The sequence below is a fragment of the Centruroides sculpturatus genome, unplaced genomic scaffold (assembly GCF_000671375.1).
Source record: "Centruroides sculpturatus isolate CEXI.00-Female unplaced genomic scaffold, Cexi_2.0 scaffold394, whole genome shotgun sequence".
Lineage (NCBI taxonomy): Eukaryota > Metazoa > Arthropoda > Arachnida > Scorpiones > Buthidae > Centruroides > Centruroides sculpturatus.
In genome coordinates, this window is record NW_019384594.1 from 424,121 (window position 1) to 437,332 (window position 13,212).

Consider the following 13,212-nt stretch of genomic DNA (forward strand, 5'->3'; position numbering starts at 1 on the left):
GCGTCAATGTTGATGTCTCCCGCACTCCGAAAAGTTTCGAATTGTTGCTCAAAGACAAGGAAAGACCAATCGGTATTCATTATTTTATGTTGCTTCTTCTGTGTTTGTTCTGTGAGGTGTTCATTATCCGATCATGTGTTCGTTGTCCAAACATAAAAACTTTCGCGAAAGTGTTTGTTATCTGATTTGTTCGTTAACCAATCACCCATTGTATGTATTTTTAATTATTACTTTTTTATTTTCTCTATATTTATTTTACTTTGTAGTTTTTGAATAAAGCATTTGTATAATATCAAAGTATCTTGTATACTTGCTTTATGAAATAGTAAATAGATTTTATGGAAAATCATTTACATATTTAAAAATTTTAAAAATCCAGTTCAAACAGAAATTGAGACATGATTTTAGAATTCTAAACTTGCAATTTTATGCATATCCGTTAGAATACAAAAATTTTATTTAAACAATATTTTTATATTTTTAGTTAGATTTTATTTTTATCTGGTATTGTTTTAATGATAACATAATATCATGTATCAACAATAACAAATACTATTAGGCATATCTATTTTTGTATCTAATCATATTTTTGTTTGAAATAGTTTAATGACTATCTGTTCTGTTTTATTATTATAAGAGATATTGTCAAAAATATATTTATTCTAATAATTAAACAATAAACAATTTAATTTCAATAATGAAATCAAAATCAGGATCTTCAGGAGTGGTCCTAGAGTGAGGAAAAATGATTAATTTTTCTTAAGTCCCATCAACCTGGATATTGTTCCTTATTTAAATATTTAGGCATCTACATCTTCAGTATATTTAGCTTTTAATAACATCTTATGAAAATTATCAACCATTGTACTATGATTATTCCTAATATCTTCTTTGTTTTGCAAAAAAAATGAAAAACTTGATCCTAAAGTCATTTTTAGACTATTCAATTGTAGTGCCTTCAGCTCTCTTTCATATACTCTCCCTGCATTTGAAACAGAGCAAATTCAATGCATTTTTATTTGCAAACTATTCAAACTTGACTGCTTGGTGTCCAGGTGCATTATAAGGATCAAACTTCGTAGGACCATATTTTAATCAGTCCTATTGAAACAAATCCTTAACTTCATTAAAAGATTAAAAAATAGTTCAAACTCCATTTGCAGCATGAACCTTGCTACTTTAAAAAATCTTATCTTTGAAATCAACAACCCTCATTCTCTCAATTGGTACTTTTTAATTAACATCATACTGAAACAATTTAGTATCACTCTTGATATTTTATTAAAGTCTTAGACTTACTGGAACCCTATTCATTCCTAATCATCGATAACACCATAACCCAGTCAACTACTAAAGACAGAATCACTTTGTCACTTTATATACATTTAGGGCTGGCCCTTTCATATAGGTGAACTAGGTGATGGCCTAGGGCACTTGAATTTGGGAGGCAGCATGGCAAAAGTACATGCATAAATTATAATAAATAATGAAAAAATAAATGATTTTGATCATAATCCTTTCTTATGTGTTGACACGTGAGTCTCATGGGTCAACACATGAAGACCATTTTGAAAGTAGCGCCGTAGTCTCACGATCGCAATATTGTGTGCTACATATTAAATCATGATTAACGGTCTTCAATTTTTTAAAATGGGGCGACGTCAAATTCATTTGCCTAGGGCGCTGAGTTTGTTCGGGCCGGCAGTGTATACATCATTCATGGTACATTCAAAGTCTGTCTGAATATTGCTCTCAATCATACATCTTTACTAATTTCAGTCACTCACATAAATGTGTCCTAATATAACTCTGTCTAAACCTCTACTCATTGAGGTTCAACTCCAAAATTATCTTCTTGATCAGCACTGTGCATCCTGCAACCTTGATTTAATCAATATCTTATCATTTCATAGTATCCTGGAACACTTCAACCAGTCCATCTAAAATATTTTACCTGTCATATTATTGTTAAACTCAATTAAACTCTGAATCTTCCCTTCTACAAGGATTTATCCTAACAGTTAAATAAAATGTTATTGTATTGTATATTTTTTATTGACTGTTAAAATTTCTTGATTTATAGGTAGATACTTTCAACCATGATAGAAATACACCAGTCCATATTGCTTGCCAAAACTGTATACCAGGAACTAAGTTCATTCTTTTGAAATTATTGAGGGTAAGATGACTAAATTTTAATAATAAACTTAAATATTAAATATAATTATAACACTAATAAAATAATATATTCTGAAATTAATTATTTTATAACTTATTGATTTTATTCTATATACTGAATAAGTCAATATTCTTTTCTGAGTGAGAAAGATAATTTTTGTTTTCTATATTAATGTGTACTGTAATAATGAAAATAATACTATTAATAATAGAATTTCTTTGTAGGCTCAACCAGATTTATTAGCTAAAAATAAAGATGGAGCTACTCCGTTTGATCTGTCTGCACAGTATGGTCGCATAGGTAATGTGTTGAAATTTCCATTTAGTCATAAAATAAATTTGTTTTTATAATATTAACAATAGAAATATATATAATTCCTCTCATTTCATTACCTATGAATTGTAATTAATCATCTTAATAATTTCAGATGTAAATAAAAATTACAAATGACTATATTCATTTTTAACAATAAAGAATTAACTTAAACCAATTGCTGAGGCAAAAACTATTTTATTGATTCATTCTTATCTTCAAAATTTGAGAATTAACATGTTTTTTTTTTGTACAATTTAGTGTTATGTATGTCAATGACAATATTTATACAATATTTAACACTTAAATACTGATGATAATTTAATTTACTGTGATTAATTAGAATTATATAATATGGATTTATTTAATTAATTGATTTTGTTATTTATGTAATTCTATCTACATATGTATATGGTTGGGAGATATCTATTTTCAAAGGTCCTCTGACATCAATAGAACAGGAAAGTTGTTCAAAACTTTTATTTTGTTAGACATTTGATTTGGTCAATATTAAAACCTGTACAGGCCCCCTAAATGTGGTTGAAAATATCCATATATTAAAGTGTTGCTGCAGGAAAAAGTATGAATGATGTGTCCGAGATGATTAGACCTATCTTTTAACTCATTTGAACTGTATTCCTCTTAACAACAACATTTTTTTTCTCATTTTTACACTGTTAGAAATGTAAAATATTTCTAACAGTGTAACATTAACAATATTCTCTTTGTTTAATCTTTCTACAACAATAAACAAGAAATAAAACAGAAATAAAAAGTGGTGCATTCAGACCTCACATATTAGTTCTTAATTAATATTAGTCAGAAATTTTTAATTATATTTTGAAATTATTGCAAAATAAAGATTGGCATTAGATAATGGAGTAAATTCATCAATTAAATTTTACAGATGCAGTTGCCTTGCTGTTGGATCATGAACCTGCATTTCGTACATCAAGTAGAGCATTTATTGATTCCTGTATCAGAGGTCATAAAGATGTTGTTCGTCTTATGTTAGATTATGGTATAGATCCTGATATAGAAGATCCATATCACAATTCTTGTGGACTCCATGAAGCATGCAGGTTTCTTAGGTAAACTTTGCTTTTCTTTGTTTACAGAAAAATTAAGAGAAAATTTTGTAATTAAGATATATATGGCCACAAGGTATAAATGACGTTGTTTTGTAAATGTATGAAGTTATGAAATAAAAATTGGATTTAGTAGCAAGACATTCATTAAAAACAAATTTAAATTGTATAGATACCAATAGTATTATAAAATCATTTACAAAAAAATTATGAGGTCATAAAATATATACTTTCATCTTTTAAATGATGGCATTATAAAATAATTTTTTCTAATTTATATTCAAAAATTAAGAAAATATTTTTCAAAAAGTAAAAATATACATATACTAACATGAAAAGATCTTATATACACATTTACATTTAATTATACATATAGTTATTTAATAATTAAGTTTAAAAAATAATATATTTATATTCAAGAAATAATGATGTACAATATATTACAAACTATTGGATAAGGCACTAAATGTTATATATTCAGTGACCAAACCAGTAGTATGAAATATGCATTTTATTTAACACACTACAGTGCATATACACAATAATTTAATTACTGAAAATTAATTGTAACATTATAAATAACATTTATTTGTTATTTTAATTTTAATTTTACTACATTTAAGAATAACTTTGCTTCTGATATATAATTAATGACTTTTACAAATTAATTTTATTTGTTATATTATTTAAAATATTTATTTTGATTATTCTGATTTAGAATTCTTTCTAAATGAGCATTTTTTAACCATCAATAATAAATATTTAATATTTTCATACTTTATTAGAATGTCAAAGATTGAAAGAATTATTGCTACTTATTAATATTTCTATCAATACTTAGTTTTATATCATTTAATGATAATATGAACTGATTGTCAATCATTTAACCACTTAAGTCCATCCATAAAATAACACACCTTAGATACCTTAAATTGGACTTTAAGATATTAAATTACTGTGCTGGAGATTTAAAGTATTAAAGGAATGTTATTTTATGGTTTATATGTACCAGTTTTAAATAGTAGAGAAAGATATTAAGTCATAATTTTAATAATTATTATAATCCCAATGTAATTACATATAGTTATATGAAGTCACATAATTTATAAAGTCTACAGCAGATATATTTAATAAAATAATTTTATTTATAGAATTGATGTAGTAACACTGTTAATATCTCATGGTGCAGATCCTGAAAAATTTAACAGCAAAGAAGAGGTAAAATCTATTTCAAATACAGTATAATATGATTTAAACTTTGTCATGATTGTAAGAAAGATATATATAGTGTGTAATAAAGGATTAAATTATAATAAATTTATTTATAGATAAATTATTTTTACATTACACAATGTTTAAATTTTATATTTATTATAATATTTAAATTACATAATGTTTTAATCATTTTTCTTGGTAATGGTTTACAGAATTTCAATAAATAATTTATTTAACAATAATATTTAAAAAATGAATTTGACAAATAGTGTGCTTTATAGATTTTTAAAATATTTGGGGAAAATACATAGAAAAAATTTCATGTATTTTTATGATCATCTTTGAATTATATGGATAAGCATTCATTTCTTATTCATATAATTTTAATGTCTATGAATAAATTTTAATACTATATTAATGTAGTTAGATTATAAATTAAGACCAGGAAATATAATAGTTGAATTTTTTGTTTATATGAAGCTTTTATCAATTCTTAAATTTATTCTATGTACCAGTTTCTTTTTTATGTACAATGGTCCCTATTTAATAAAGTTTCAAAAGTTTATTATATAGATATTAAAATTGAATGAATAAAACAATTTTAGTTTCTGTTTTGATAGTATCTTAACCAATTTAGTAACTAACTTATTTCTGTAACTATTGCCAGCCAGACACCATTGTAAAGAGTACCACACAGTAGCAATGTTAAATATATTTCTTTAAATTCTTTAATACACACCACAGTTAAACAGTGTTTAATCATAAATAGTATAGAGCAGGGGTTCTTAACCTTTTTTGTTCTATGGACCTCTTTGCCAGTCAGGTGAAGGTCACAGATCCTTTTTCAGAAAAATATTTTTAAATGCAAAACATAAACTTTAAAGGAATCTAGTTTTATTGAAATATAGCAACCAAAATAAAAAATATAATGATTCTTTCTTCACATATTAAATAATAATAATACAATATATTTAAAATGTAGGAAAGCTAAAGTTAAATTATATTTTTTTTAAGATATATCAGTGTGAAGATTGTTGTTGTTTATATTTAATCAGAACATCGAACTGTGGTGTGGTATTTGACAAGGCAACATGATTGTTATGTTGGACATCAAATCAATTTCAACTTTTTGTTTTTATTATTACAAGTATTGAAAATCCCGATTCTCAAAGATATATTATTGCAAATGAAAACAAAGTTTCCATAGCTTGTTTTACAAGACAAGGATAGGCTTCTCTTAGGGAACACCAGAATTCTCCAAGGCATTTTGAGTTAAACTCCAACTGTAGTAAGTTTTTTGTCCTAAGATCAATAAGTTCATTTTTTGTTAAGTCAGCATCTGCAATACAGTTTATATCAGAAAGAAAAGGATTATGGATCCACGGTTCAATTTTCATGTCAATTTTAGAGAAATGCAACTATAATCTATATATATAAAAATGAATGTATGTCTCTCTGTCTGTCCTTCATGCATTACTACACCATTTATCCGATTCCATTTATCCCAAAGTTTCATGGGAAGTTGTTTAATACACTCCCGCAAAGGTTTCTGGCATAGTACATTTATCCTATGATAGGTGGTGCACGTGTATGTGAGCATTTCATATATAAAGTTGACATGAAGAGTGCATGCGCATAAGTTTGCTTTATTCAAACTCTTCATCTTAAAATGTTCAATTTTATGTTTGAATTTATATTTATGAATGATTCTGGAAGATCCAGCTTATTTTTAGAATTTAGTAAACCTGAGGAAAAACCCAGAAAGAGTTACAAAAATGTTTATTCATCACTTAGTGGTACTATGCACTGGTTAGTGGTTGCAGTGAGTCTTAATTATCATTATCCCGGTGTGGTAAGCAGATATCTAAAAATTTTCTACTTAGTCTCAGAAGAGAAGGGACATTCTTGCACTCGATAAAATGAGTAATATCAGCTATAGTCTAATAATCTTAATCTTTGCTATCAATGCTTTTTCCCAAGCAATGCCAGGCTCATCTGCTAGTATGATATAAAAATAGCTGTTGTTTTTATTGGTGACTACATATATAGCTGATACTACTATCATTTATTGCATGCATTCATAAGTGTAGGAAATGTTAGATTTCAGTAAGAGGTTAGAGAGAAAAAAGATAATGAGAATTTTTTCCAATCCAAGCTCACAGACCCCTTGGAGTTGTGGACCCCTGTAGAATGAGTTTAATGCACTGAAGTTCATTATGTCTAAATGTAACTGTTTGGATATTAAAGAGAAATTACAAATGCATTTTTTTAAAAATACATAAAATATAAACTACTATAAATATTTATATAAGAATGATTTCTCTTTGAGAACAACATTAGAATTGCTTTCAAGATACATCTGGTACTGTACATTTTCAATATTCCAGAGAAATTTATAATGTAGAACTTTATAGTATGGAAGTTTAATTCTATTACTGACTTGTTATTATTTATTATAATATTAATTGTAAATCTAAAAATTTCATTTAAATGTTTGTACAATTAATTTCATAACTTATTATTTTTCATGGATAATTTTTGTTTTATTTTCCTGTAATCTCAATAAATATACAATGAATCGTTTTTCAGAGTGTGAAAACAATTTTGGCAAGTTATCCAGCAGAGAAAATTGATGTTTTATTAAGAATATTTGAGGGTAAATATTTTAAATTTTAAAACTAATTTAATGTTGATTGTTGTTTATAATTAACACAAATAATTAAGTAGAAAAAAATTTTTGTTGTATAAGCTAACTAAAATTGTAATGATTACAATCCAAACATGAAAAGTAAAATGTAAAGCATTCTTTGGATAAAAAAGTCACTAGTTATTTTAAATTTTTGAAATAACCACTTATATTAATAAATTTTAGAAAAATTTATATATAACTTAAATTAACTTCTTTTTAGCTTTCTATTCAATAATGCAGGGTGTCCCATAAATTTCCATACATAATAATTATCACCTGCACATCGGATTTAACTTAAATAATACACACCTCAGAAAAACCTTTAACCGATGTGAAATAAGAATTAATAGTACAAACGTTTTCAGACCCCTCCTGGGTCCTTCTTCAGGTAAAAATCGTTTGAAAAGTTATTAAATATGAAAAATATTCGTATTTAATATTCGTTTTTACTTGAAGAAGGACCCAGGAGGGGTCTGAAAATGTTTGTACTATTAATTCTTATTTCGCATCGGTTAAAGGTTTTTCTGAGGTGTGTATTATTTCCATACATATTTTTAGATCAGCAGTTTCCAGGTGCGTGGATTGGTCGGCATGGTCCTGTGGAGTGGCCTTCCAGATCCGCAGTCCTTACCCCACTTGATTTTTGCCTTTGGGGCATTTTATAGTCATGAAGGTGTATCAGAAAAAGATACAAAACATAAATCATCTCAAACAACATATCACCAACACCATTACAAGCATACTGTGCTTGAATGTGTTCTTCAGTCGTGGAGGACATGCATTGAAATGTGTTTTCAACACAATGGTAGTCATGTAGAGCATATATAAATAAAAATGGGTTTTCATATAAAAACATTTATTTTTGCTAGGTACGGAAGCTTATTTTGGGACACCCTGTATAAATAATATGATATAGAACATTTTATTGAATATTGTATAAAAAAATACACTTTCATGAATTTATAGAGATTAAAATACAAAATAGAAAACTCAATTTTTCTTATATCAAAGACAAATATTATGAAAATAAAATTATTATTGTTGAATTGATTTTAAATATTAATATTATTCAGAAAGTGTTTTATGGAAAGTATTATTTCACACTTTTACTGTAAAGTGTGTAAATTATTCTGTTTATATAATATATTTTTACATAAAATACATTATATAGTCAAGAAATGAATGAAAATTTTAAATTCCAAATTAATTTTTCCTTTAGTTCTTAAAGGAATCTCCAATTTTTAAAAATTGCTTAAATCCTGCTTTATTAGAAAATAGAATTTTATTAATGTATCTTTTTAAATTTCTTTATCATTTTTCAAAAGACTGAAAAATAAAAGTTTAGAAATATATATCTGAGATTCTGTTTTTCAATAAAGCAGAATTTGAGACTTTTTAGTTTTTTTATATATTTTGTTGCACAAATAAATAATATCACTACAAATATTCCATGATTATGAGAAAACCAAAACTGTTAAAATATTAATAATTGAGCCTTACATTTTTTTATTAATTAAATATTTTTTCTAAATATTGATGAGTAAGGAATGTAAAGCTTATATTGAATCATAATTGTTAGTGGTAAACTNTTTTGTCTCAACATGTCTAAAATCAATTGAATAGAGATGTTACCAGTAGTAAAGACCTGAAGCGATCATTAAACATATATATATGTATATATATAGTAAAATACATTATATAGTCAAGAAATGAATGAAAATTTTAAATTCCAAATTAATTTTTCCTTTAGTTCTTAAAGGAATCTCCAATTTTTAAAAATTGCTTAAATCCTGCTTTATTAGAAAATAGAATTTTATTAATGTATCTTTTTAAATTTCTTTATCATTTTTCAAAAGACTGAAAAATAAAAGTTTAGAAATATATATCTGAGATTCTGTTTTTCAATAAAGCAGAATTTGAGACTTTTTAGTTTTTTTATATATTTTGTTGCACAAATAAATAATATCACTACAAATATTCCATGATTATGAGAAAACCAAAACTGTTAAAATATTAATAATTGAGCCTTACATTTTTTTATTAATTAAATATTTTTTCTAAATATTGATGAGTAAGGAATGTAAAGCTTATATTGAATCATAATTGTTAGTGGTAAACTGTGAAAAGAACAATATTCTTGGCACAATTTCTTATATATTATTTCCACCTACAATATTCAGTTGAATGGTATTTGATTTTCTGAAATTTTGTTTTTAAAAAGATTTACTGGCATTACATTTTCTAAGTGTTAAACTCTTTCAACTCAATTTAAGTTTAAGGTTTATCAAAATTTGATTACAAAAATTTTTTTAGAACTTAGTATCTTTATGGACATCATTTATCTATATCATGAGGTGCATATCTATTTTTGTATCTAATCATATTTTTGTTTGAAATAGTTTAATGACTATCTGTTCTGTTTTATTATTATAAGAGATATTGTCAAAAATATATTTATTCTAATAATTAAACAATAAACAATTTAATTTCAATAATGAAATCAAAATCAGGATCTTCAGGAGTGGTCCTAGAGTGAGGAAAAATGATTAATTTTTCTTAAGTCCCATCAACCTGGATATTGTTCCTTATTTAAATATTTAGGCATCTACATCTTCAGTATATTTAGCTTTTAATAACATCTTATGAAAATTATCAACCATTGTACTATGATTATTCCTAATATCTTCTTTGTTTTGCAAAAAAAATGAAAAACTTGATCCTAAAGTCATTTTTAGACTATTCAATTGTAGTGCCTTCAGCTCTCTTTCATATACTCTCCCTGCATTTGAAACAGAGCAAATTCAATGCATTTTTATTTGCAAACTATTCAAACTTGACTGCTTGGTGTCCAGGTGCATTATAAGGATCAAACTTCGTAGGACCATATTTTAATCAGTCCTATTGAAACAAATCCTTAACTTCATTAAAAGATTAAAAAATAGTTCAAACTCCATTTGCAGCATGAACCTTGCTACTTTAAAAAATCTTATCTTTGAAATCAACAACCCTCATTCTCTCAATTGGTACTTTTTAATTAACATCATACTGAAACAATTTAGTATCACTCTTGATATTTTATTAAAGTCTTAGACTTACTGGAACCCTATTCATTCCTAATCATCGATAACACCATAACCCAGTCAACTACTAAAGACAGAATCACTTTGTCACTTTATATACATTTAGGGCTGGCCCTTTCATATAGGTGAACTAGGTGATGGCCTAGGGCACTTGAATTTGGGAGGCAGCATGGCAAAAGTACATGCATAAATTATAATAAATAATGAAAAAATAAATGATTTTGATCATAATCCTTTCTTATGTGTTGACACGTGAGTCTCATGGGTCAACACATGAAGACCATTTTGAAAGTAGCGCCGTAGTCTCACGATCGCAATATTGTGTGCTACATATTAAATCATGATTAACGGTCTTCAATTTTTTAAAATGGGGCGACGTCAAATTCATTTGCCTAGGGCGCTGAGTTTGTTCGGGCCGGCAGTGTATACATCATTCATGGTACATTCAAAGTCTGTCTGAATATTGCTCTCAATCATACATCTTTACTAATTTCAGTCACTCACATAAATGTGTCCTAATATAACTCTGTCTAAACCTCTACTCATTGAGGTTCAACTCCAAAATTATCTTCTTGATCAGCACTGTGCATCCTGCAACCTTGATTTAATCAATATCTTATCATTTCATAGTATCCTGGAACACTTCAACCAGTCCATCTAAAATATTTTACCTGTCATATTATTGTTAAACTCAATTAAACTCTGAATCTTCCCTTCTACAAGGATTTATCCTAACAGTTAAATAAAATGTTATTGTATTGTATATTTTTTATTGACTGTTAAAATTTCTTGATTTATAGGTAGATACTTTCAACCATGATAGAAATACACCAGTCCATATTGCTTGCCAAAACTGTATACCAGGAACTAAGTTCATTCTTTTGAAATTATTGAGGGTAAGATGACTAAATTTTAATAATAAACTTAAATATTAAATATAATTATAACACTAATAAAATAATATATTCTGAAATTAATTATTTTATAACTTATTGATTTTATTCTATATACTGAATAAGTCAATATTCTTTTCTGAGTGAGAAAGATAATTTTTGTTTTCTATATTAATGTGTACTGTAATAATGAAAATAATACTATTAATAATAGAATTTCTTTGTAGGCTCAACCAGATTTATTAGCTAAAAATAAAGATGGAGCTACTCCGTTTGATCTGTCTGCACAGTATGGTCGCATAGGTAATGTGTTGAAATTTCCATTTAGTCATAAAATAAATTTGTTTTTATAATATTAACAATAGAAATATATATAATTCCTCTCATTTCATTACCTATGAATTGTAATTAATCATCTTAATAATTTCAGATGTAAATAAAAATTACAAATGACTATATTCATTTTTAACAATAAAGAATTAACTTAAACCAATTGCTGAGGCAAAAACTATTTTATTGATTCATTCTTATCTTCAAAATTTGAGAATTAACATGTTTTTTTTTTGTACAATTTAGTGTTATGTATGTCAATGACAATATTTATACAATATTTAACACTTAAATACTGATGATAATTTAATTTACTGTGATTAATTAGAATTATATAATATGGATTTATTTAATTAATTGATTTTGTTATTTATGTAATTCTATCTACATATGTATATGGTTGGGAGATATCTATTTTCAAAGGTCCTCTGACATCAATAGAACAGGAAAGTTGTTCAAAACTTTTATTTTGTTAGACATTTGATTTGGTCAATATTAAAACCTGTACAGGCCCCCTAAATGTGGTTGAAAATATCCATATATTAAAGTGTTGCTGCAGGAAAAAGTATGAATGATGTGTCCGAGATGATTAGACCTATCTTTTAACTCATTTGAACTGTATTCCTCTTAACAACAACATTTTTTTTCTCATTTTTACACTGTTAGAAATGTAAAATATTTCTAACAGTGTAACATTAACAATATTCTCTTTGTTTAATCTTTCTACAACAATAAACAAGAAATAAAACAGAAATAAAAAGTGGTGCATTCAGACCTCACATATTAGTTCTTAATTAATATTAGTCAGAAATTTTTAATTATATTTTGAAATTATTGCAAAATAAAGATTGGCATTAGATAATGGAGTAAATTCATCAATTAAATTTTACAGATGCAGTTGCCTTGCTGTTGGATCATGAACCTGCATTTCGTACATCAAGTAGAGCATTTATTGATTCCTGTATCAGAGGTCATAAAGATGTTGTTCGTCTTATGTTAGATTATGGTATAGATCCTGATATAGAAGATCCATATCACAATTCTTGTGGACTCCATGAAGCATGCAGGTTTCTTAGGTAAACTTTGCTTTTCTTTGTTTACAGAAAAATTAAGAGAAAATTTTGTAATTAAGATATATATGGCCACAAGGTATAAATGACGTTGTTTTGTAAATGTATGAAGTTATGAAATAAAAATTGGATTTAGTAGCAAGACATTCATTAAAAACAAATTTAAATTGTATAGATACCAATAGTATTATAAAATCATTTACAAAAAAATTATGAGGTCATAAAATATATACTTTCATCTTTTAAATGATGGCATTATAAAATAATTTTTTCTAATTTATATTCAAAAATTAAGAAAATATTTTTCAAAAAGTAANTTTTGTCTCAACATGTCTAAAATCAATTGAATAGAGATG

The 13,212-nt window shown here is 26.1% G+C and overlaps 1 protein-coding gene across 1 annotated transcript in view; it reads left to right on the forward strand.

Moving 5' to 3' along the window:
* LOC111624819 overlaps nucleotides 1-13,212 on the forward strand; it is a 73,413-nt gene that overhangs the window by 25,131 nt on the left and 35,070 nt on the right. Inside the window, exons 5-9 of the mRNA XM_023367773.1 lie at nucleotides 2,084-2,179; nucleotides 2,404-2,479; nucleotides 3,399-3,582; nucleotides 4,731-4,797; nucleotides 7,384-7,450. Coding sequence (XP_023223541.1) covers nucleotides 2,084-2,179; nucleotides 2,404-2,479; nucleotides 3,399-3,582; nucleotides 4,731-4,797; nucleotides 7,384-7,450 — 490 coding nt within the window. The remainder of the gene's footprint in view (nucleotides 1-2,083; nucleotides 2,180-2,403; nucleotides 2,480-3,398; nucleotides 3,583-4,730; nucleotides 4,798-7,383; nucleotides 7,451-13,212) is intronic.